Source organism: Boleophthalmus pectinirostris, unplaced genomic scaffold (genome assembly GCF_026225935.1).
Source record: "Boleophthalmus pectinirostris isolate CB_2022bp ecotype Guang Dong unplaced genomic scaffold, ASM2622593v1 HiC_scaffold_7, whole genome shotgun sequence".
Lineage (NCBI taxonomy): Eukaryota > Metazoa > Chordata > Actinopteri > Gobiiformes > Gobiidae > Boleophthalmus > Boleophthalmus pectinirostris.
The window spans coordinates 2,684,288-2,711,017 of NW_026571473.1; the positions used below are offsets into that span (position 1 = coordinate 2,684,288).

The window sequence follows — 26,730 nt, forward strand, 5'->3', positions numbered from 1 at the left end:
GAATAATTAATCTGGAATTAAAAAACATCATGTAAACATGGCAACTGTGAGACATTCCAGACAAAGCAATAAGATCTCCATAAAGAAACGCATCTGACGGACCCTCCAGAAAAGTTACAGGTTTTTACAATTTTTTTATTTTATTTTAATTTTTTTTTATTGCAGGAGTGGTTTTGAACATGATAAATGAATAGTTTGGAGCCATATTTATTATGTAGTCCTCAGTAAGATTGTTTTATCACAATTAAAGGTGTGCCGTGTAACTTTTCTGGAATGTGCTTGCATCTTGTTTGTCTCCATGGAGATGTTCATGCTTTGGTTTTAAATTGCCCACAGTATGGCATTAAATTAATCTGTCTTGCACTTATTCAACTACAGATGGTAATTATTGTTTAATAATATTTTTAAAAGCATTAATTCTTACTGTGAGTGGGGACGCCTCTCCACAAATCTAACCAGTAATTTGACTTGCAAGTCTCCATGGTGATTCATAAATTTATGGTCATACTGTTGAAGTTTCTAGGCACATCTCCATGGAGCCAAGCAAGTGATGGTCCCTCAGACAGACAAGTTACACAATGCACCTTTTAAGTCCCTTTAGTCTTTGTCTCAGTTTCAAGCCTTGACATTAACTGATCACGGTGGTACTTCAGTGGTCACAACCTTATATTTTATGAATCATAGGCAGGTTATGAAAAAGAAATATATTACAGTACATCTTATTGTGTTTTTTCAGGTACGGCAACAAAGGCAGCATTCTGAAGGCGATTAGTGATTTTGAGCTGGCCCTGGAGAACTGCCCTGAACACAGAAACGCCAAGAAGTACCTGAGCCAGACGCTAGTGGAGAGAGGAAGACAGTAAGACATACTTTTTTAACAAAAAATAAAAACAATAACTTTGATTTACTGTTTGTTTGTGATTGTTTCATTGTGATTTTAACTGCCCATTCTTTTTGTTAATATCTATTTTTTGTAGTTTCAATAGTGATGTTGAATGTTCATTTAGTTTTTGTAACTTAATAAATGGACATTCTTGTTATCTAAAACACATTGAATTATATTGCGTACAAATTTGACACCACAGATGAACACTTGGGGAACTGCTACAATTTATTTTTAGTGTTGTTTGTTCAAAAAAAAAAAAAAAAAAAGATATATAATGCAAATTAAATGAATCTGACAATTGTTAATTATTTGTTGCTGTACAGTGCCTTTGAGTCCCTAGAAAGGTATCTTTAACTTCACTGTGCAACTTTTCTGGTTTAGGATCTCCTTGGAGATGTTACTAGTTGGTCTGGAATGTTCCACAGTATGGCATTAAACCTTTCTATCTTCATGGAGACTAAACCAGACTAAGTTACAGGACAGATTTGTGGAGAGGCGACCCCGCTCACAGTCAGAATGTCTATTTTTCGAGGGATTTTTGAGCTATAAAACCACCTGTAATAGAATAAATGAAAGATAGAGCTGTTTAATGTCACACTGTGGAACATTCCAGACAGAGCAATGACCAATGTATAACATTAAGCAGATGACGGACCCACAAGCAAAAAGTTACATAGTGTATGTTTAAATAAAATGCATTATTATTATTGTAGCCAGGTTTGTACAAAATGGTTAAAAACAGAAATAAAGTAAATTTTTCATCAAATTTGACCTTTTACAAGTTTAAATAGAATAAGTGTAATAACAAATACAAGACTGGGTTGCACTCAGAAACCTAAAGTAGCACACAAATCCATTTTGGTAGCAAAATAAGATACAAGTATCTAAAAACACTTGCTCTTTTTGTTTCATGGAAATTATCACAACAAGAAAATTACTATATATGATTAAAGGTGCACTGTGTACTTTAGCTTTTCAATTGGGATTTCATCACCGACTTGTTGCTATGGAGGCCATTGCTCTGTCTGGAATGTTCCACAGTATGACAAAAATCAATAATACCTTACATTTGTTAAATTACAGGTGACTTTATAGCTCAAAAATACCTTGAAAAACAACATTCTGACTGTGAGTGGGGTCTTATTATGGTCCAAAACTGTTCTGTATGTACAGTATTGTTAATGAACTTGAGGTGTAATTTAATAAATGGAAGTTTAATGAGTAAAATAAGTTATTATTCTTTCAAATCGTATCATAGTGTGGAAAAATAATAAAAAGTCCTCCAAAGACAAATGTATATTCACCCCAAAAATAATTGCCCCATGTATCATTTATTGAAGTTAATGTAATTATCGTGACGAGCTTCCTCTTGTGTGTCTTTTTCTTTTAGGCTGGAGGAGCAGGAGAAGCTGGTCACAGCAGAGGGTCTGTACAGAAGAGCTCTGTCTTTAGACGAGACGAACCCCGAGGCCCAAGACGCTCTCAACAAAATCACTGAAACTATACAGGTGAGCTGGCCACACCACACACTGCAGCGCGACTATCCCAGGATTTAAAGCTACAGTATGTAACTCTTTGCTAAAAAGTAGAGTAAAATGAAAGCATGTTTTGTTCTTTCATTTTGGTTGTGTTTATTGCACTGAAAAGCTTGCATCTTTACTCTGAGAGGGCTTGAATCTCCACAAACCTGACTCTTATTTGGCCTAGAGGAGGGTCTGCACCTGCTTGTCTCCATGGAAATGTGGTTTCTTTGATTATAATCTACATTATGGCATTAAATGTATCTATCTCTACGGAGAATGTTCTGAAGTGTGGTTTTAACTTTGTATTTCCATGAAATCAATCAGATGACTTTCCATTCCCAAAAAGTTACATACTGTAGCTTTATAGATTAAGTTTTGTACTTACAATGTAACACGCCTCACTGCACATATTTTAGTATGATTAACCAAACCCTAGGGGGCGCTGAATTGTAGGATTTCCACTGAAGCTTGCTTTAAGAAATCATACCTTTTTTGTTTAGTATCCTGTTCCTCCACTGAAAAAGCTGCCTTTAGTCAAACTGAAATGATTTTCAAATGAATTTTTATTTTAAATTTCACATTCTGACCATTTTAGGCATAACCATATCTGAGTTACATGTAATCTAAATAAAAATACACTAATAACATCAACAAATCAGTACATTATAGTGTGTTTATTGAATCTGTAATAATATGATCTTGCGTTTTAATACTGATCAAGTCTTCTCTTAAAAGTGCAATATGTAACTTTTCTACTGTCTGCAAGCTGCTTGTCTCCATGGAGATGTTATGATGTTGGCTGGAATGTTTCACACTATAGCATTAAAGAGGTGGTATTATGTTTTACAGTATGGCATTATGTGTTTCCATGATTCTCACAGTAATAATTCAGGGTATTATTTTAAGCAATAAAAACACAATTATTTGAATACATGCACGATAGAAAAGTACCAGACTGCTGAACGTTCCAGACAAAGTTTCATCTCCATAGAAACGAGGTGGCATAAAGTTACATAGTGCATCTTTAAGAAACGGACCAAAAGCCAAATGTTTCATCTTCCTTTGTATCTTGAGGTTTTTGTGAAATGTTCATGTTTTCCAATTTGTAATTCTGATGAAGTGTTTTCGTGTATGTGTCTGTGAACCTGGCACTGTGACCTTTGACCCTGCGGCTGCCACGGACTTGTCCTCTGCGCGTCATCTGGGGTAAACAAACAAACAAACAAAAAAACACAACAACAACAACGCAACTGCCGACAATGAAAATGAATACACCACTTCAACCGGACCCCATGGACCCAAAACTGCTTATAATCTGGTAACAATGCAACCATCTCGTTCTAATGGGGTACTTCTATCTAACATTTTCTACTAATTATGCATTCATTTAATCTGATACAACTCACTTTCTGTTGCAATTGCATCATTTGATCTCATATCTTGTGGTATTTTGATTTATTTAACTTTTATTTCTGTCTTTACATGATCCCCTTGCTATTTTTGACTCAACTTTTGTGAAAATGACTGATTTAATGGCTTGAATATTGTGCTGGGCTTCGTACTGCATGTAACTGGGTTTATATCGCATGCATTTGTTGTTTAAAATGGGCTTGTGGGTGCCATTTCGAAACTTGTGGCCCCGTGATGTGGCCGTAAAGAAATCGATCCGTCTGAGAGAAGAAGCGATGGCGAAGGAGAAGGAGCAGGCTCAGACTAAAAACAGCCAAACGAGCGCTGATAAGTTACGTAAGATCTTAAAAGAGGAGAAAAGGTAAGTTTGGATTGGATTTTAAAGGTGCGCTTTGTATCTTTTCTGGAGGAGGGTCCATCAGATGCTTTTGTCCATGGAGATGTTATTGCTTTGTCATATTAACTTTTCTATCTTCATGGAGACCAGGCCAAGTTCCAGGTCAGAATACATATTTTTGTAGGGATTATTTAGCTATAAAACCACCTGTAATTGAATAAATGTAAAGTAGAGCTGCTTAATGTCATACTGTGGAATATTCCAAGCAGGATAATGACATATCCGTAGAAACAAGCAGGTGACAGACCCCCAACCAAAAAAAAAATTACACAGTGCACTTTTAAGTTAAAGTTAAAAATCTGTTTCAACTGTAGGATTCTGGCTTCGTGGTTAGATCAAGAGTTTTGACCCAGTGTACCACATGGTTGTTTGGTAAAGGTTACAGAATTCCCTAGCGTGATGTCATGATTTCCAACTAGGAATTACATTTTTTATTTTAAACCTAACAACCTAACCTAACCTTTTTTTTTTTTTTGGTAAAACTTTAAATGTAATGATCTGAGTGTGTTTTAATGAAATGAGTAGTTCAACCTGTCATAGGCACTTTAAAGTCTCTTAAATATATATACCTGTATTTACTTCTATCCGGCCTTTTTAATCAGTAGAAGTAATAAGTGAACACTGAAGTATTATTGTGTGATTCAAATGAGGATCAACCATAACAGAAGAACCTATAGCTGGGTTTGAGATGACATCACAGCATTATAGGCCAATATTAATGAATGTCTTTCTAGTCAGTAATACAAATGATCAGGTTCAACATTTGTGAATTTACCTTTTTTGTTAATTTACCTTGGTAGTTTTGATTCTCAAATATCCAAAAGGTTAATTCACAAATGTTGAACTTGGTATTTTCAATTATTAACCAAGAACTCACCGTTCTACAATATGATTTTGCATTTTAAAGGTGCACTATGTAACCCAGGGGTGTCCAAACTATTTTCATCAAGGCCCACATATCTAAACACAGACGAAGCAGAGGGCTGATCAAGGGGCTGGTGCTCAATTCAGTGAATAATTGAATTATGTGCATGTCTAACACGTTAGAATAAGCCATCAGTCTTTATTCATGCTAAGATCCTGAAAACCACTCACTATATATTAAATATTAGCTTTATCAAAATAGATTTTCAAAAAACTTGCAATAAAAAGTTATGTTTTAATTGATGCAATGATGTAATTTGGGCCAATTCACCTGGAAGCCTGAGGGCCAAGAAAAAAATGTCTGAGGGCTGCATTTGGCACACAGGCCATGTTTTGGACATGCCTGGTGTAACCTTTTGATAAGGGGTCCATCACCTGTTTGTTTCTATGGATATAGCATTGCTGTGTCTGGAATGTTCCACAATGTTACACAGCTCTGCCTTACATTTATGAAATTGAAGGTGGTTTTGTAGCTTAAAAATGCCTAGCTCAAATATAGCTAATACCTTCAAAAACAGGCATTCTGACTGTGAGCCTCTCCACAGGTCTGACCTGTAACTTGGTCTGGTTTGGTTTCCCTGATGGTACAAAAGTTTAATGTCATACTGTGAAACATTCCAGACAAAGCAGTAACATCTCCATGGAGAAAAACATTTGACGATCCCACTACCAGAAAAACTTACACAATGCACCTTTTAACAGTTTTAAATTTGAGCTGCCCCCATCTGTATGAATTAATATTGGCCTTTAGAATACTGTGGTGTCATTTGAAACACGTGGCAAAGTACAATGTAGTCAATGAGTGTGTACACATGCGCTTGAGTATCCCAGTTATGATCATTTTTTTTTTGAGTATTCTGGTTATGTGAGTGTCCGTGTAGACCCAGTATCTGGATTTAAGTCTCCTGGATATGTCAGTATCCTGGTGATGAGAAACCAGGAGAGTTTTTCTGAGAGTATCCAGGATACTGTGGCCTGTTGACGCAGTGTCCTGATGTCTCAAAACTGATGCTGTACTGAGCACGTGTGAAGTCAAGTAACAAAAATGGTAGGAGCAGTTAGTTTCCCAAAACGACTCAAACTCCGACCAAGACTTTTTAAGTACTTATAAACAAAATAAAATAAAGCAGTTTACGTTTACAGACACATTTTAACACCAGGCTCAGCTCGGAGGTGGTTTGTGTTGCTTTTGAACTAAACTGACGCTGTGACACTGTGTTGTAATGTGTAATTGTTAAAAACGCCTGTTACTGAAGCTGTGACAGAGCTCCACAGTCTCATGTTCTTACTTGAATGTGTCTTTTTTTTTTTTTTTTGTTAGAAACCTGTTAAAAAGCCTCAAGTTAGCAAAGTTGCTCCATGTTTTGCTCCTTGCCATATCTGTACCATAGTTACCATAGCAACCAGTCTACATATCCAGAATACTCTGATTCCTCGTGTACACAGAGATATGAGTGTCCTGGTTTCTCTGGGCACATGTAAACACTACACAAGACTAATTAACCAGGAGACTGATGCGCATGTGAACACAATAGAGAAATCTGTAAATATGTCAGATTTACCTATTGAATCTGAAAACTACCAGTACGAAGTGTTTGAATCCTCTGTAGGACTATTTCTATACCCTTTGTAACTTGTGAGTGTGCCGTCTTTTCAGGATGAAGAAAAAACGCAAGCGCTCCACGTCTTCATCTTCCACATCCTCCTCTTCCCGTAGCTCCTCCTCCTCTTCCTCCTCATCATCTGGCTCCCGCCGCAAATCCCGAAAAAAGAAAAAAAAGAAAAAACACAAATCTAGCAAACGCCATCGCAGAATATCCTCCAAGGAAAGCCGGAAAAGTGATCAAGGAAAACGGAGCAAACAAGAAGAAGAGGAGGAGGAAATAGAGTGGTACCCTGCTCCACCGATAACGTCAGCTACGTTTCTTAACCAAAAAGGTGGACCAGGTTTCGGGGTTAAGGATGTGTTTACGAAAGCCAAGTCTGGGCAAGATCGGAGAATTTCAATATCGGATGAGGATCGAAAGCAAGATTGCGGAAGTCCTAGTTACAAGGATAATGACAACAGAAGGAACAGCGATTTCAAGAGGAGGGATAGCTTTGAAGACAGGCGTCGAATCTCAACTTCTTCAGTAGATTCTGAGCATTCACGGAGGTCCAGTTTTCACTCCGAGTATCCAAAATATACCAAAAGTGATTCTTCAAGGAGGAGTTCATTGGAAAGTGGTAGGTATGAAAGAGGGAATGGAGAGAAGGCGAGTGGTAGTAACATCAAAATGGAGGACAATACAAGGCAAGATAAAGCCAAGAAGGATCTCCCTGCAAACCTTTTGGACATATTCAGCCAAATCGAGCAGTTTGAAAAAGAGAAGGGAGTGAAGCCAAAAAAATAAAGCTTTTCACCATGGCAACAATGTGCTATATATAGAAAATTAAATTCACACATATTTGAGTAACGCTTTATTATTAGTCTGTCTACATCTCCAGAGCTCAAAATGCTCTGTTCCACCTTGTGATGTCATATAGTGGTAATTTTCAAGTTAACAGATTCTAGGGCTGAACTCATCCAAATGATTCTAATGAAGGTGTATGGAGTTTAAAAACACAGTGGAGTACTTCCTGTCTTGAATGACATCACAAGGTGGAACAGTGTGTTTCTGTTTAAGAGAAGGACTCAGCCTAAATCTGCAGGGTTTGTGTGTTAAATGTGTGAATGAAACAAAACACAACTCCAGGTCTGTTTGTGCCGAGGAAACTACATTAAAACAGATCAGAAAATGGCGCAGTATCGGCCCTTTAATCTTAAAGGTGCATTATGTAACTTTTCTGGTATAGGGTTTGCCACATGCTTGTCTCCATGGAGATGTTACGACTCTGCCTGGAATGTTCTGCAAAATTCATGGACTTCAGCTTTCTGTTATGTGACATTTTAAGGACTTTTCACCATTCTAAGATGTAATATTTAGTTTTAATGAGTTGATTGCTATGGCAACCTTACTAATTTTTCAACATTCTGAAACCCATGGACAGTCTTAAACATACTATCTGCATGGTACCAAACAAATGGTGCTATCAGGCTGCGAGAGAGACAAGATCTGTGGAGAGGCGACCCCACTCACTAAGGATGCATTTAATTGAAAAAAAAAAAAAAGTGTTTAATATAATCCTGTGGAACATTCCAGGCTTAAACAAAAAACATCTCCATGGAGACAAGTGGTTTCCAACACCAGAAGAGTTACATAGTGCACGCTTAAGTGTCAAAATAACGACATTGGGAAATTGTTCTTTCAATTAGTGTTTCTATGGGGTCAAGCTTTTGGAGCTATGAAAGTTTACTTCCTGTTTACTTCCTTTTTTACTTCCTGTCTCAACCACACTCAGTATCATCTATCTTAATTTCTACAGTCTTAAATTTCTGCTGTTAACAAAACTGTGAATAACTAAAAATTTTTAAAATTTTATATGCAGGATGCCTTCTCTCTCTTTTTTTCTTTTTTTTTTTCTTTTTTTTTCAATCAAGGCTGCATTCACAACATGATAACAGAACTTGAACATGCAGTCCCATTATGATTCTACAAATGTTAAGTTATTCAGAGCCAAAAACTACATTGTAATCATCGCACCAATGTTTTTTGTATGCATCGTGCAGAAGTGTCATGAGTAAATCTCTAACTTGATCTGACTGTTTAATCTTCAGCAAGGCTTTAGGGACTCAAATGGGCAATGACTATGAAATCCTGCATACAGTGTTTTTCTTTAGGTACAAGGAATTGACCTAACAAGCGACATATCTGTGTTATGTTTGTTAATCTGTCCAACAGAATGTACAAAAGACCTCTAAGAGTATTTGGAGTTTATGAATTCTCCAAATAAAGGTACCGCTTTCAGTTAAATTGCATCTTGTCATTTGTATCTTTTTTTTTTTTTTCTTTAATTAAAGTTTCTGTACCTGATTTTACTTTTACTGTAGTAACTCATTATAAACAGTTTAAATGCGCATTGTGGGGGTGGACAGTCCATCAAATAATTTTCTTCACAGAGAGGTTATTGCTTCATCTGAAATGTTCCACAGCATGGTATTAAACCTTTCTATCTTCACGGAGACCGAAACCACAAAACCAGAGTTACAGGTCAGATCTGTGGAGATCAGGCAGAATGTCTGTTTTTATAGGTATTTTTGAGCTTTAAAACCACTTGCTATTGAATAAATTTAAGTCAGGGCAGTTTAATGTCATACTGTGGAACATTCTAGGCAGAGCAATGACATCTCCATAGAAACGAGCAGGTGTTGTTGAGTGTACCTGTATTGTTTCTATGGATATGTCATTGCTCTGCCTGGAATGTTACACAATGCACCTTTAATACATGAAAATAAATGTTACTAGACTACGAGATGTGCAACTAAAGGCTTATTAAATGAAGGTTAAATAAATGAAAAGTTATAAAATGTGCATTGTATTATAAAATCCTCCAGTTTGAGAGTATGGCCTGTGGATGAAAACATTTGGAAACTCTGCTGCCACCTGTGGGCCATCATCTGAACTGTTCACAAGCCACTTCTCCGGTATTCTGCATCTATCCCTCTTGCACACAACTTCATCAAATCAATTCTATAAACTACGGTTCACTCCTTTTGTCCCTGACCCAAAATGTAGTACTTTCTGGTGCCAGAAAATTATCAGGAAGTTATCATATGGCTCATGATCAAAAGTAGGATGGCCTTGAGTGAAATATAAAACACAAAACTTGTATCTCATCTTGGATTGGCATCAGCTCCATTAAAAGGATAAGACGGCTAATCAGTGTTTCTCAAACTGTGGTATGTGAGCTCTTCAGTTTGTGAGCTTGCTAAATTTATAGAGTTCATTTTTTCCACTTTTTGTCCTCCTTTAGGTAATGTTTTGTTTAGAAGTACAGTGGAAATGATGTAGTCTACTTTTAGACTTGGAATAGTCCTGTTTTAGACCTGGTTTAGATCTGGTGGTGCTCAGAAAGGCTAATCTTTTCTTTGGCGGTACTTGATGTGAGAAGTCTGAGAACCACTGCAGTTGAGAAGCGCTTTTTATGCAATTCCTCCACTTTATCGAGAAGAATTACAATAGAATTTGTATTGTATATAGACGAACTTGTGAAATGTGGTAATAGTTACAAAGTGGCAAACACCAAACTCACCTAAACACTGTTGATATGATTATTACTACTACATTTATACTTTGAACTGAACACATAAAATAATACCACACTTATAACCAGTGTTGGGAAGGTGACTTTTAAAATGTGTTCCCCTACAGATTACAGATTACATATGCCAAAATGTAGTTTGTAACATAATCCATTAAATTACTTAAAGTGAGTAACGTAATCTAAATACTTTGGATTACTTGATTTGCTGTAGAATAGCAAAGATAAGGAAATCTTGACATAAGATGTTTTATCTGCTAAAAGAAAATAAAAAGCCCAGACTTTACTGAACCGTATTAAAAATATTATTGATAGAAGAAGAGGAGACACGGTCCATGCAGCATGATTTAGTCCTGTTAAATCTTGTTTGAGAGATAGTTTAGACCTGGTTTAGACCTGGTTTTAGTCCTGGTTTAGACCTGGTTTAGTCCTGGTTTTAGTCCTGGTTTAGACCTGGTTTAGTCCTGGTTTAGTCTTTGTTTAGATTTGGCTTTAGACCTGGTTTAGTCCTGGTTTAGACCTAGTTTTACACCTGGTTTTAGACCTGGTTTAGACCTTGTTTTAGACCTGGTTTGAACCTGGGTTTAGACCTGGTTTATACCTGGTTTGGACCTGTTTTTTTAGACCTGGTTTAGTGTCCTGGTTTAGGGTTTAGTGAGTGGAATTACCAAAAATAAAAATAAAAATTACCACTCACTTAAACAGTAACTGTAACTGAATACAGTTACTCATAATTTGTACTCTGATTACGTAACTCCAGTACATGTAATCTGTTACTCTCCAACACCGCTTATAACTATATCATAACTTACTTGTATTTATCAAGAGGTTAAATACAGCGATGCACGGCCGCACATGTTGTAGAAGATTTTAAGATGTAGTTCTGATTATAGCCACTGGGGGGCAGTAGGACACTTAGCAGATCAATGCATACTCCGAGCTACTACAGGCTCAATTCACGCTTACATCACAAACCAGGAAGACATGCGATTACAACTTCCGGCGAGCTCTGGTCTTGTTAGTAAGTCACAAAATCAAGGAAAACTGAGAAAATGTCCCAGTTTTCTTCATCTCCATGTCTTTGTAGTGTTCCGTTATGTTCAGCTGATCAACATTTACAACCATACTTCAGTTTTCATCATTTCCCTACTGACGCACCTCCCATTATTCCGTGATTATATCAAAGTTAAATCCACACCGGCCTGGACCCGTTAACATTCCACCTGTTACCCGCCTGTGCCTGTGATATATCAGGGTCAGCCCGTTAGTCCGACAGCCCAGTAGTCCAGGACTAAACCAGGACTAAACCTATGCTGTGTCATTAGCGGATTATACATATATACATGCCGCAACCGCAGAGTTGAACGCCAAGACTACACCAGGACTGGACCAGGTCTAAACCAGAACTGAACCAGAACAAACCAGGACTACACCAGGACTGAATCAGGTCTAAACTAGGACTATAAACCAGGACTATAAACCAGGACTATAAACCAGGACTAAACCAGGACTGGCCAGGACTGGACCTACGCCGTGTCATCAGCGGATTATAAATATATACCCGCCTCAACCACAGAGCCAATCACCTGAACTACACCAGGACTGAACCAGGACTAAACCAGGAGCACAGTTGCTAAGTCGATCTGCTCTGCTGATGGTTTTATGTAATAAAAACACTAAAGTCACACTCGGCCTAGTCCATCGTTCCGGATAAAGACCAGGACTAGGCACTTGTTTCCAGGGCAACGGACGTCCTGGATGTGTGTCAAGTTTTTTTTTTTTTTTTTCCTGTTCCTCATTCATTTGATTCACCTGAACCGCCCGTGTGTTTCACTACCCACCCCTACAATTCCAGAACGTTAAAACCTGCCCATTTCAGCAACTATTTGTGGATACCCGACCCGATGCAGGACTCTGCTCCGAGTGCACTGGGTACATGTGATTAGAAGAGATGAGTGCGCCAAATTCCAGATGATACCAAACAGCACATACATATGCAGTCTTCATGTCTGGAAATACACCGCAAGTTGTCATCACATGTTTCCAAACGTCTTCGTGGTTTGTGACATCAGCGTGAATAGAGACTACTGTCATTCTAATAATCTGATATATTGACTAAATAAACAGCATGATACAATATTTAATTTTGTTGATGCAGATCTAATTTGAACTGTACATTAGTTTTATTTATTATAGATTTTTGTGTAACCAGGTTATAATGCTGAAACCTCAAAAACAGACCTGCAGTTGTGTTTTGTTTCATTCACACGTTTGAGTAATCCTGTATTATTAGTCTACCTACATCTCCAAAACTCAAAATACTTTGTTCCACCTTGTGATGTCACGAAGTTAACAGCTCCTTTTACCTTTAGTTCAGTAGATTGGCAATTCCAGGACTGAAATGATCCAAATGATTCTAGTGAAGTTGTATAGAGTTTAAAAAACACTGTGGAGCACTTCCTGTATTACCACATGACATCACAAGGTGAAACAAAGTGTTTTCTGTTTGGAAGAAGAACTCATCTTAAATCTGCAGGGTTTGTGTGTTGAATGCGTGTGAATGAAACAAAACATAACTCCACATATCAGATGAGCAGAAGGTAGAGCGCTTCACTGGCTCATAAAAGAGCCAATAGTAGCAGTGCAGGTCTGCGAGGGTTGAACTAGAAATCTTAACAGAATGTCACCTTTACTGAAAAATGTCAAAGTGTGCAAGCTACAAACCCGAGGCACACTGACTGAATATATTACAAGTCCTTTGTTATGTCCCTCCAGGACTTTTAATATATTCAGTGGGTGGGCCTTGGGTTTGTACCTTCCCCACTTTGACATTTTTCAGTAAAGGTGACATTCTGTTAAGACAACTTCAGGTATGATCCAAACAGGAAGAGAGCATGAGTGCGATCCAGCTCCATCGACTCAAGCCCCAATTCACTTTGTTGAAAAAGCGCAGCCCCTCTCTGTGCTGCTTTCAAGCTCCTTATTCTGACCTTAACATTTCGTACGTTCATAAACAAAAAAATATTTTTGCGTGTATGTATGTGTTATACATTATGTATGTATGTGTATATATATATATATTTATACTGAATATATGTACTGGATATTTAAAATGTGTATGTATGTATGCATGTGATGTATACAAGTTTTCTCTGAAGATGCTCAAGATGAATAACAGACCAGTCAGGTGTGATAGTGTGTATGTGTATACATATTTATACTGTTGTATGCTAAAATGTGTATGTATGTATGCATGTGATGTATACAAGTTTTCTCTGAAGATGCTCAAGATGAATAACAGACCAGTCAGGTGTCTTTTTTTCCCTGAGGTTGTTCCTGCTAGTGTTAACCCCACATTTGATTATCAGTGTTGATACGAGTATGACCCCTGCTGCCAGTGGAACAGTCTCGCTCCTGATTGGATCTTTGGTTGCTCTGATCCTCCTGATTGCAGGTGATGAGCTGTTTGTGGAAAGTTTTTTCATCTGATTTAGAAATTTCCGTCTTTACGAGAAAAACCACAAAGGTTCAAGAATAAGATAAGAATGTGTTAAAAACAGGAAAGGTTTAGACTTAGACCTGGTCCAGACTCAGACGTGGTTCAGTCCTGGTTCCTCGACATGTTCCTCAGGGTGCTGTTTCTGTCCCTCTGCTGTTGGGGTAAGTTTTGGCTCTTATTGTTCACAGACTTTATTTTATGTACTGTAATCATCTAATACTACAGAAAAGATGATCTGACAAATACAAATATAAGAAAACACCTTTATTTTGTTCAAATCAAGTTTAAAGTGTCAGAATAAATGTGTTCCCTACATCAAAATTGTGCCAAACTTTTGGACAGAATTCTCCCAGAGTGATGCCATCAGTGTGGAACTCTCTTAAACTCTCTACTTTTCAACATATGTTTCAACTTTTCTTCACAAATTGGTGCTTGATTTGTGTAATTTATATTTACAGCAGGTATTGTCTCACCAAATGAAGTCCAGGTTTGAGAGTCATAGTAACTTGTCATCAGCATTTTTTACATCAGGCTTAACTACGCCCGACATAGTGATTGAAGTTAGTACAAGTGCACCAGCTCAAGTTAAGCATGCTCGCACCCGCGCCCGCTGCTCATACCCACGCTCATACCCCAGACCTCTGTTGTGTTGCGTTTAATGGGCAGCCAGCTTCAGTACTTGTCTCAAATTTCTGCATGTTCTCTGAGTAATATTATTAATAGAATGTAAATGACTCCTCCAAGTTTAATATCAATTTTATTGGATTATTGTGGACTTTTGGGGGAATTTTGAATCTGAAAAATAGACACTACAGGCAAAACTCATTTATATCAGTGTTTAGTTTATTGGTCAGTTTGGTCTCTTTGCAACAAACTTTCATGTGGGAAAAAACTAAACACTCCACTCTGCACTGCAAGATGTTCTAAGTCTGATTTATTAAAGTTTTAACTCCAAAACTGAGGTTAAATTTCAGATCTATTTTACTCAAATAAGTAAACTAATAAATAAAGGAAATAAATAAAAAATAAATAAGATTTAAAATCCCCTCTATATTTATATATTTATAATATATTTTTTATATCTAATATGTCAAAAAAAAATGAAGCAAGACATTTAAATCTGGCTATTGTCATGTTTCTGTTGAATGTCCAAAAAATGTCAAGATAGGTTGTTTATACACACAAAAGTTCTCAATTTTATATTAAAAACATTATTTTCTTACATTTATAGGAGTAAAGTACCAAAGAAGTTGCTAATTGATCGAAACTTACTCAAAATGAAAGATTTTTTTTTCTTTTCACCTGCAGTGTCTAACCTTAGAATTCTTGCTTCATTTTGTTGACATTTTAGATACTAAAAATATACAGAGCGGATTTGGTATCTTATTTAGTATTTGAGTAAGTTAAATCTCACAGAAAATTTTGATTTTAAGAGTTAACTTCAATAAACCAGAGTTTGAATTAGATATGAAAAAATCCTTCTGTATGATTGGTCTGAATCTTGTTTTTAGGGCTGATCCCTCTGTCCCTATGGGGAAAAAGTTACTATGTCCCGTATAACTCTATGGTTGAAAGTTGATTACATGAAATATTAAAACATCTTTTCAATGCAGGCTATTGCTTTTTATGCTAAGAATCCAAACTGGCCAAAAATGGTAGCTGTGTAGTGTCTCCTGTTAACTATAATCAAACAGGTTCGATATTACACAGAACTGACTCTTGTTCAGCTTTACACCATGTTAGAATGTTGTTACCTCCTGCAGTTTAAGTCTCAAAACTGCTGCCATTTTGTGTGCAGCTTTGTGTCATGTCTGCAGGGAACCTGGCAGAAAACAGCAGCTCAGCAGGTAATTACCACACACCAAAGCAACACACTCAGACAGATCAGGAGTTTAACCCACAACCTCCTCACTGAGAGGAGGATAATCACTGTACCGTCTCCTCTGCAGAGCCTTACAGTCTGAGACTGATGGGAGGACCCAGTCGCTGTGAGGGCGAGGTAGTGCTTCAGAGATCAGATCTGGACTGGACTCCAGTGGTTTTATCACCCGTGACTATTGAGTTTGGGTCCAGAGTGTGCACGGAGCTAGACTGTGGCACTGCTCTGTCTGTGGAGAGTAAAACAGGCCCAGAAAGAAAAGTTGTGACTGTTTGTCATGACTGTAAAACATCTCTGATCCACTGTTCGAGCGCTGGAACATCTCCCTCATACAACAGTCTGCATGTCAAGTGTTCAGGTGAGAGTTAAGCTCCTATTGTCTCAGAGCAGTGATGCCACACATGCACACGTGTGTCCACTATAAACTGTAAATGTAAATGGACATAGCTAACTCACTAACTCACCAAATAGGAAGTTGGCATGTGGGCTCTTTTGGCTCCCATTGTCTTACACTGGAATATCGTGGCTCCTCTCTGTAACTGCTGCAGTGACCCTTGTCATTTTGGTTTAAAATGTTCATTACCTGCTCTACATAATCCTGGGTTTTTTATTTCACTATTTTGTTTGTTTAAAAAAAAACTATTCCTAATATATACGCCTGGCTCCAAATTCACTCCTGTAACCATGAGCATCACGAGCTTCATTTAAGCGGAGCCGCTGGGAGTGGCGTCACACTCACTTAGTCCACTTCTATGGTGTCCACAGAGTCGGTGCGGTTGGTCTCGGGGTCCAGTCTGTGCTCAGGATCAGTGCAGATCTGGGACGGGTCCTGGACCGGGGTCTGTGATGTGGACATGGACCAGCGGGGGGCAGAGGTGCTGTGCAGGGAGCTGAGCTGTGGGGCTCCTTCTCTCCTCCAGGGGGCGCTCTCTCCTCTGGGGCAGACATTCCACTGTGAGGGCCATGAGTCTGCTCTGATGGACTGTCTCCGCTTCAACTCAAGGACCTGCTCCTCTGGAGCTGCTGTCAACCTCACCTGCTCAGGTAAAGGGGCGGGGCTTGACTGTTCAGGTAAAGGGGTGGGACTTCACTCTCTCTTGTCTGTTCAGAGCCACTGAGGCTGGTGGGAGGGGCCAGTCGCTGTGCTGGGATTGAGGAGGTGAAAATCAGAGGAGAGTGGAGACGGGTGATTAAAGCCTATGACCCCTGGGACCTGGAGGCTACAGCTGCTGTGTGCAGAGACTTGGACTGTGGCTCTGGACAAGAGAGTCAAGTGTGGGAGCTACCAAGTCCTGTGTGGGAGGCCACGTCTGACTGTGTAAAGAAGTTTGCAGTGAGAGAGTGTGTCTGGAGTTCAAACACCTCTACTAATTCAGTTCTGATGGTGGTGTGTTCAGGTAAAAGTCTTAAATGCTCAGATTAAATCTCAGATGTTTTTGAGACTGCTCCCCTCTGGCTGGTGTTATGCTGCATTCATGTGATCTTGGAAACTTGGAGATTGCTACAGAATCATCTGACTTCCTAAAACGATCCTGCATTCACAAGAGCAGCCGGTGCAATGCACGAGCAACAACGACAGTAACACATCTGCAGAACTGGATTCTCTGCTGTGCTAATTCATTGGAAAATTAAAACCATGAAGTTGTGACAGAGACTTATATGAGAGGAGCTGTTTCTTGTTAGCAAATTACAAATAAACTAATTAGATAGGAGGTTTGTGCAGAGTTGTAAGCCTGATTAATTAGAAGGAATAGGTGAATTGTGTCTTAAATATATTTAATTTGTGAAGTAAAATGATCAGTGTGACATGAAGCAGACTCCTGTCACACTGACCTGAACTCTGGAATTCTGAGTCTGACACTTCTGCACAAGTTTCACTGTTGAAATTCTGACCTGAGTTGCGTTCATTCTTGTTTTTCCAAGTTAGAGGTCGGATCATCTGAGTTTATGAAATCACATGAATGCAGCGTCAGTCATTATATCTTATTTCTACTCTTAACTTACCCTGTGTGTGTCCTGTTGGCTCGGAGTGGTGATGTCACATGTGTGTCCACAGAGTCGGTGCGGTTGGTCTCGGGATCCGGTCTGTGCTCCGGATCAGTGCAGATCTGGGACGGGTCCTGGACCGGGGTCTGTGACGGGGACTTGGACCAGCGGGGGGCAGAGGTGCTGTGCAGGGAGCTGGGCTGTAGGGCTCCTTCTCTCCTCCAGGGGGCGCTCTCTCCTCTGGGGCAGATGTTCCACTGTGAGGGCCATGAGTCTGCTCTGATGGACTGTCCCCGCTCCAACTCAAGGACCTGCTCCTCTGGAGCCACTGTCAACCTCACCTGCTCAGGTAAAGGGGCGGGGCTTGACTGTTCAGGTAAAGGGGTGGGACGTCTCTTGTCTGTTCAGAGCCGCTGAGGCTGGTGGGAGGGGCCAGCCGCTGTGCTGGGATTGTGGAGCTGAGACTCGCAGGAGAGTGGAGACGGGTGGATGGGCTCTGGGTTCTCCGGGACCTGGAACTTGCTGCCGTGTGCAGAGACCTGGACTGTGGCTCTGCTGTTTATGAAGGAAAGAGACATGAATTTCCACTGAGTCCTGTGTGGGGGGTCACATCTGACTGTGTGAAGGAGTCTGTAGTGAGACAGTGTCCCTTTAGCTCTCTCTACTCTGAGCTGGGGGTGGAGGTGGTGTGTTCAGGTAAGGCTGATCTTATACTTTTATGTTTCTCTCAGAGGTTTCACACACACTCTCGTCTCCACAGACTGATCTGTCCAATCATGTGTCTCCCCAGACCTCCTGAATCGTCCAATCATCTCCGTGTCTGTGTCTGACGGGGCGTCCGAGCTCCAGCCTCAGGGGGTGCGGGTGCAGCTGGGCTCAAAGTTCAGGGTCAGATGCTCTGTGGAGCCACAGTACCCGGGAGGCTCCTTCCAGCTCCTCTCTCCCACTGAGAACCACACCCTGCTTGCTGTCAATCACTCCGCACACTTCCTGTTCTCTGACACTGACCACACCCACAAAGGAAACTACACTTGTGTTTACCTCCTTAAGGTTTTCAACCACAGCTTCTCCTCTCAGAGCCCCAGCCTCCAGCTCTCTGTGGGAGGTATGTGGTATGTCCTGCAACATGGATTGGATATATATATATATATATATATATATATATATATATATTATATATATATATATATATAATATTAGGGCCGGGCACGTTAACGCGTTAACTTTGCGTTAACTAATTAAGTCATTAACGCTGACAATTATTTTAACGCCGTTAACGCAGTTTTTATTATTTATTTATTTATTTTATTGTAAACGTCTGTTTCTCACTGGCTTTTATTTTGAAAAAGTCCACCGCGAGTGTTTCTTTAAGTTTGACGTCTTTTCTTTTCACTTTTTTCTCTTTTTTCTGACCACGTGAGATGCAACGTGCCCGAGCCTCCGCGAGCCGCGGGTTCCGCGGGTTCGGCCGCAGGCTCCGACTCCCGTCACGGCTCCGGCCGCGGGCTCAGCCGCGGGCACCGGCTCTGAGCTGAGTTTATTTCTTTAGTTCAGTGCTGGAGTCACTGATTTACACATACCACTGGAAGAACAAATGTGATTGGTCCATTTCCATTCCATTATATTAACTCTTTGTTTCCTAAGAAGTATCAGTCCAAGTTTATAACACTGATCTAGAAATTATTACTAGTGTAGTGTTCATTACTCACAGCATAAAAAAATATTCAATAAATATATTAGTAGTACAAACGTCCATTCAATATTTTTTCTTGAGCCTTCCCTGAATATCTTGAAGCTCTGAGGATTCCCCTGTGAAAGAAATGCTGTTTGCACAACAAATGTTTGGCTCTTTCATTTACATTTCCAATAAAAGAGCAGCTATACTCTACTTTAATTCATTAATTGGTTTTGCGTATAACATGCGAACTCATGCGATTAATCACAATAAAAAAAAAATTACTTTTGCCCAGCCCTATATATATATATATATATATATATATATATATATATATATATATATATATATATATATATATATATATATATATATATATATATATATATATATATATATATATATATATATATATATATATATATATATATATATATATATACTGTGTATATATATATACTGTATGTATGTATATGTATATATATGTATATATATATGTGTGTGTATGTGTATATATTATATATATATATACATACAGTATATATATATATATATATATATATATATATGTATGTATGTATATATATAATGTGTATATATATATATATATATATATATATATATATATATATATATGTATGTATATATATATATATATATACACATACACACATATATATATACATATATATACATATACATACATACATACATATATATGTATATATATACACATATATATATACATACATACATACATACATACATATATATATATATATATATATATATATATATACTGTATATACAGTCTATTATAAATACATACATACATAGCGCGATTCAGCTCCATTGACTCTGGCTCTAATTCACTTTGTATTTTTGTACTGAAAAAGCATAAAACAAAATGATGTCATGTTTTTTGGGCCAGCCCTGGGTGAAACAACAAAGTTCTTATGTTCTTCTGAAGTATCAATAGGCCTTAACATGTATCACGTGTTCCTCAAATGCAGAAGACATCTCCTCTTGAAAATTCTTGCAACATTCAAAACAAAATATATAACTTCTTTTAAGTAATAGCTTGGTACTTCAGTTGGTCATTGTGTAAACATCCATGCTGTTTCTCAGTCCTTTATATAGATTTTTCATGTTTGTTTATGACATGGACAGAGCATGCGTCTGTCTGATTGGTTAATCTGCCTGTCAGTCACTCCCTTCAAAATCAGGGAGACAGGAGCTCCAGAACCACTCATCTTTGTAAAGTTTGGTCAAAGCGTGTTATTCTGGCTGGACAGGTGTCATGGTCAGTGGGCGGGAGAGCCACTGGACTCACCTATCCTCTAAACTAGGCTAATCTAGAGACATGGACCTTTAAACTCCTCCTATTCACCCTGGGTTTGTGTACAGCCTTTGAGTGCGGCCTGGACTTTGTTTAAAATATGATCTGTTTAACTCTTATGTCATTCCTTTCCATTGACTCCAGTTAACTCTCACGGCTGAGTGTCTAAAGTCCAACTAGTCCTGGTTTAAACCTGGTTTAGATCCTGATTAATCCTGGTTTATGCCTGGTTTAGACCTCGGTAACTGGTTTAGTCCTGGTTTAGTCCTGGTTTAGTCCTTGTTTAGACCTGCTTTGGTCCTGAATTAGTCCCGGTTTAGTCCTGGTTTAGACCTGCATTGGTCCTGGTTTAGTCCTGGTTTAGCTTTGGTCCTGGTTTAGTCCTGGTTTAGATCTGCTTTGGTCCTGGTTTAGTCCTGGTTTAGACCTGGTTTAGTCCTGGTTTAGTCCTGGTTTAGTCCTGGTTTAGACCTGCTTTGGTCCTGGTTTAGTCTTGGTTTAGACCTGCTTTGGTCCTGGTTTAGTCCTGGTTTAGACCTGCTTTAGACCTGGTTTAGTCCTGGTTTAGTCTTGGTTTAGACCTGCTTTGGTCCTGGTTTAGTCCTGGTTTAGTCTTGGTTTAGACCTGCTTTGGTCCTGGTTTAGTCTTGGTTTAGACCTGCTTTGGTCCTGGTTTAGTCCTGGTTTAGACCTGCTTTGGTCCTGGTTTAGTCTTGGTTTAGTCTTGGTTTAGACCTGCTTTGGTCCTGGTTTAGTCCTGGTTTAGACCTGCTTTGGTCCTGGTTTAGTCTTGGTTTAGACCTGGTTTAGACCTGCTTTGGTCCTGGTTTAGTCCTGGTTTAGACCTGCTTTGGTCCTGGTTTAGTCCTGGTTTAGACCTGCTTTGGTCCTGGTTTAGTCCTGGTTTAGACCTGCTTTTGGTCCTGGTTTAGTCCTGGTTTAGACCTGCTTTGGTCCTGGTTTAGTCCTGGTTTAGACCTGCTTTGGTCCTGGTTTAATCCTGGTTTAGACCTGCTTTGGTCCTGGTTTAGTCCTGGTTTAGACCTGCTTTGGTCCTGGTTTAGTCCTGGTTTAGACCTGCTTTGGTCCTGGTTTAGTCCTGGTTTAGACCTGCTTTGGTCCTGGTTTAGTCCTGGTTTAGTCCTGGTTTAGACCTGCTTTAGACCTGGTTTAGTCCTGGTTTAGTCCTGGTTTAGTCCTGCTTTGGTCCTGGTTTAGTCCTGGTTTAGTCCTGGATTAGACCTGCTTTAGACCTGGTTTAGTCCTGGTTTAGTCTTGGTTTAGACCTGCTTTGGTCCTGGTTTAGTCTTGGTTTAGTCTTGGTTTAGACCTGCTTTGGTCCTGGTTTAGTCCTGGTTTAGACCTGCTTTGGTCCTGGTTTAGTCTTGGTTTAGACCTGCTTTGGTCCTGGTTTAGTCTTGGTTTAGTCTTGGTTTAGACCTGCTTTGGTCCTGGTTTAGTCCTGGTTTAGACCTGCTTTGGTCCTGGTTTAGTCCTGGTTTAGACCTGCTTTGGTCCTGGTTTAGTCCTGGTTTAGACCTGCTTTGGTCCTGGTTTAGTCCTGGTTTAGACCTGCTTTGGTCCTGGTTTAGACCTGCTTTGGTCCTGGTTTAATCCTGGTTTAGACCTGCTTTGGTCCTGGTTTAGTCTTGGTTTAGTCCTGGTTTAGACCTGCTTTGGTCCTGGTTTAGTCCTGGTTTAGACCTGCTTTGGTCCTGGTTTAGTCCTGGTTTAGACCTGCTTGGTCCTGGTTTAGTCCTGGTTTAGACTGCTTTGTCTGGTTTTAGTCCTGGTTTAGACCTGCTTTGGTCCTGGTTTAGTCCTGGTTTAGTCCTGGTTTAGACCTGCTTTGGTCCTGGTTTAGTCCTGGTTTAGACCTGCTTTGGTCCTGGTTTAGTCCTGGTTTAGACCTGCTTTGGTCCTGGTTTAGTCCTGCTTTAGACCTGGTTTAGTCCTGGTTTAGTCCTGCTTTGGTCCTGGTTTAGTCCTGGTGGGAGGATCTGTTCGTGCTCAGTGTGAAAAATGAGACATATCAGGCAGTTATTAGCATTATTAGCCTTGTTAGCATGTGTCATTGGCTGATTTAGACCTGACGCCTGATGTGATTTGAATGTGTCTGTTTATAATGTACAGTATTTACACTTTTTAATTCTTCTATATTTTGAGGAAAATTGTGTCATTTAAAATTGAAGGTTCTTTTTGACAGAGCAGCGTGTTGTTTATGTTGTTGTTTTCTTCTTTCTTCAGACGGTCACGTGATGTTTCAGTGACGCATTTTCGTCAAAATAACAAAATATCCTTTTTTTTTATTGATCTTATGTAATATTAATCTTAATTCAAATTTTCTGAGACATTGAACTTTCGGTTTTCATTATCTGTAAACCATAAATATAAAAATGTGAAGAAATAAAGTCTTGAAAGCTCCATTTTATGTCATGGCAGTGCAGTATGTACAGATTAAATGCAGTTATTTACAGTTAGTGCAAGTAAAGGAGGGTATAGATTTGTGTAGAATATGTACAGTTAAATTATGGGTTGGCAGTATTTATGTGCAGTTTATGTACAAATAATTTATTGGAGCAGAATGTACAGGTTGGGCAATGAAAAAAAGCCGGGTATAAATTATTGTATTATTCATGTATTATGTAAGTATTATTCAGAATACACACACACATACACAAATATATATATAAAAACCCAATGTAGAGCTGTGAAAGTGCAGATTGCTACAGGATTGAAGAGGAATATGGATGGTCAAGTATTTCAGCAGTGGTGTGGTGGATGGTACAGTGTGTTATTTTAGCAAAGTATGAGAAACATTTTAACATTAACAAACAGTTTTATGATGATAATGAGTAATGTGTTGCAGCATCCCATCTTCGTTCCATTGGCAGATGTGGATGCTTTACGTGATGTGATTTAGGCTTTAACTCTCTAGACGCCTCTGCTTATACTGGACGTGTGGCGCCATCTACAGGCCGTTAATTTTTGGTTCATTCAGCGGTTTGTAACTTTGTACCCAGACTACACCAGGACTAAACAAAACTAGAACTGAACTATGACTAACCCAGGACTAAACTGGGACTAAACCAGGACTAAACCAGGACTAACCCGGGATTAAACTGGGACTAAACCAGAACTAAACCACGACTAACCCAAGACTAAACCAGGACTAAACTGGGACTAAACCGGGACTAAACCAGGACTAAACCAGAACTAAACCGGGACTAAACTGGGACTAACTCGGGACTAAACCGGGACAAAACTGGGACTAAACAGGGACTACCCCAGGAATAAACCTGCTCTAAACACGGACTAAGACCAGACTAAACCAAGATTAAACTAGAACTAACCCAGGACTAAACTCAGACTAAACCCTGATTTAACCCAGACTAAACCAGAACTAAACATGGACTTGAACCATGACTAAACCCAGAATAACCCAGGACTAAACCAGGTCCAAACCAGGTGTAAACCAGGACTAAAACAGGATTTAACAGGACTAAATCATGCTGTGCGTCTCCTCCGTCTTCTATCAATAATATTTTTAATTTGGTTCAGTAAAGTCTGGGCTTTTTATTTTCTTTTAGCAGACAAAACTTCTTATGTTACAATATCCTAGTCTTTGCTTCTCTACAGCAAATCAAGTAATTCAAAGTATTCAGATTGTGTTACTCACTTTAAGTAATTTAATGGATTCCGTTACAAACTACATTTTAGGGTGTGTAATCTGTAATCTGTAGGGGATTACATTTTAAAAGTCACCTTCCCAACACTGACTTTGGCACAGTGATTCTTCAGGTCACCTCAATCAAAAAAGGGAGCCAAAGTCGTATTTTGCACAGTGTTGCCATGGCGATGTCACAAAGTATCCATGTTTATCTATGTTAGCACATCAGCATCTCTGAGGTGTGCTGACTTTGTGTGTTTAGTGACAAGTACAACCCAAAGCCACAATCACACGCAGACAAGTGGTGCGTCAGCGCCACCCGGTGGGAGTGCTGGGTCACGGCCGGTGAGGGCCGTTTGATGCCTTTAATTGGCCCTCGCCACTAATGAAGTTAACGGGGAGGAGAATAGACATGAAACGTCAACATTATCGGATTTGTACCAAATTCAGGGATTAAATTCTATGCATGATTATGAGCAAAAAAATATATATATATATTACGAACTTGGGGCATTTTTCACGGTTGGCCAGCAGGGGCGTAAAGAATCCTCACAAAAATATTTTAAAAATGATTACACGCACATACTTCAGCCAATCGTGCTGAAAGTCCTATTAGTTATACACTGCATGACCCTGATTTCATTGACATGTCAAACACAATTATCAGTGCTACAGCGCCACCTATAGGAATGCACAGAATTTGCTTAGAAGAGGGAAAAAAAATTACTTTCACATTAATTAGTGAAACTTTGCAGAACATTCACTGACGTGCTCCTGATCATAAAAGTCAATAAGGCCTATGCCCTAGTTTTTACACTTTTGCCTCTAAGAATCATTTCACTTTTGAGAAATCTAAAAGCACACTATGTAAATTTTCTGGTGGAGGGTGTGTTTTTATGCACAGTTTTAGGCTGCGTTCAGTCTGCACCTGAAGTGACCCAAATCCAATTTTTTGGCCCCTATGTTCCTGTATCTGATCTTTTAATGACAGTCTGAACCACACAGATCTGATTTTTTCAAATGTGACCCAGGACACTTGGATATGTGCTCCTGAAACTGATACATATCTGATCTTTTGACATGTGACTTCAGTGTGAACGGCCAAAGTGCATTCATCCACCTACACGTTATCAACAAGACACAAACGTCACTATTCTGCACTGAAGTAGGCGAAAATTGTTTAATGAACTCTGTGTCACTGAAGTGAAGCACATCACCACTCACCACTCTTGACTACGTCTCCACATCCACACGTTCCTTTCATTGGACTGTCCCACAAAACACCACGGCCAAAAACCTCGTCCTTCTCCTTCTCAATCTCCTCCTTAAAACAAGTAAGTTGTTCATGTTCTGGCTCCGGTACAAGAGGAACTTTAAAATCTCCAGGTGCTCAATGCTGCGTCCATGTTTGGACAACTTCTGTAAACACAGAGACGCTCACTGCGGTTGACGTCGTCGTGGAGTCACATACAAGTCGCATTTAATTGGAAATGTGAAAAACATCGGATTTGACAAAAAAATCAGAACTGAGCGTTAAGCCCTGCTGTCTGAACGTAGCCTTAGTCTGACAGTGCTCTTGATCATAAAAGTCACATGACCTGTGGCCTAGTTTTTATAGTTTGTCTCTAGAATCATTCACATTAATCAATTTTAAAGGTACACTATGTAATTTTTCTGGTGGATGAGCTGTCGGTCTGGGTGGCTGTCGGGAAGAGAGTGGCATGCTGGGGCAGTCGCAAGTCCCCACCGATCGTGTGGGAGGGGAGTGTGCACTGGGGCGAGGGCCACCATCGCCGTGAGCAGCTTTAATCTTCTATAGACTCATATTTGCATCATGTAAAGTCCTGTTTGCATGTGCTGAATGTGTGGCCAAACTGGCAGCAAAATAATGGGAATTGTGCAAAGACTGTGTAATATTTTGGACTGTGCAATAATGGAGGTACGCAATATTTTATTGTTTGGCCCCTGTGACTCCAGCGCTTTGGGATAAAGGATGGAAGTGAACCAACAAACCAGTGTGTTTACATTCATGTTGTATCATGTTTGTTCATTAACTTCTCTGTGTCATGGTTCATGTTTGTAGTGGTTGTATTTGCTCATTTTGGTGTTTTATTTTGACATTTGTTTGTGTCTGCTTGTAGTTTTGAGTTTTACTTCCTGTCTTGATTGTTTGCCCCGCCCTGATGTGTTTCACCTGTGTCTGTGTGCATTTATAGGCGAGTTTCATTGTTGACCACTCACTGAAACAGTAACTGTAACTGAATACAGTTACTCATCATTTGTACTCTGATTATGTAACTCCGGTACATGTAATCTGTTACTCCCCAACACTGCATGTGGAACCCCCCCACACGTGATGGC

At 39.3% G+C, this 26,730-nt stretch overlaps 2 protein-coding genes across 5 annotated transcripts in view; both read left to right on the forward strand.

Annotated features, from left to right (window-relative positions):
• ttc14 (tetratricopeptide repeat domain 14) overlaps positions 1-9,033 on the forward strand; it is a 23,753-nt gene extending 14,720 nt beyond the window's left edge. Inside the window, exons 9-12 of one of the 4 annotated variants that reach the window (XR_008633549.1) lie at positions 737-859; positions 2,277-2,394; positions 3,530-3,727; positions 6,798-6,933. Coding sequence is in view for 3 of the 4 variants with exons in the window: in XM_020927665.2 (XP_020783324.2) it covers positions 737-859; positions 2,277-2,394; positions 4,068-4,180; positions 6,798-7,533 (1,090 nt within the window). In the remaining variant the exon portion in view is untranslated. Of the gene's footprint in view, positions 1-736; positions 860-2,276; positions 2,395-3,529; positions 3,728-4,067; positions 4,181-6,797 lie in introns of all 4 variants that reach the window. The other 3 variants (XM_055164806.1, XM_020927665.2, XM_020927668.2) reach the window with 3 other exon arrangements.
• A 4,669-nt stretch (positions 9,034-13,702) lies between these two features.
• Positions 13,703-24,755, forward strand: LOC129412038 (scavenger receptor cysteine-rich type 1 protein M130-like). The gene is made up of 9 exons (XM_055164750.1): positions 13,703-13,775; positions 15,638-15,667; positions 15,770-16,057; positions 16,465-16,743; positions 16,809-17,096; positions 17,756-18,034; positions 18,094-18,381; positions 18,476-18,797; positions 24,632-24,755. The coding sequence occupies exons 1-9, from the start codon at positions 13,703-13,705 to the stop codon at positions 24,753-24,755; spliced, it is 1,971 nt and encodes a 656-aa protein (XP_055020725.1).
• The last annotated feature ends 1,975 nt before the right edge of the window (positions 24,756-26,730 follow it).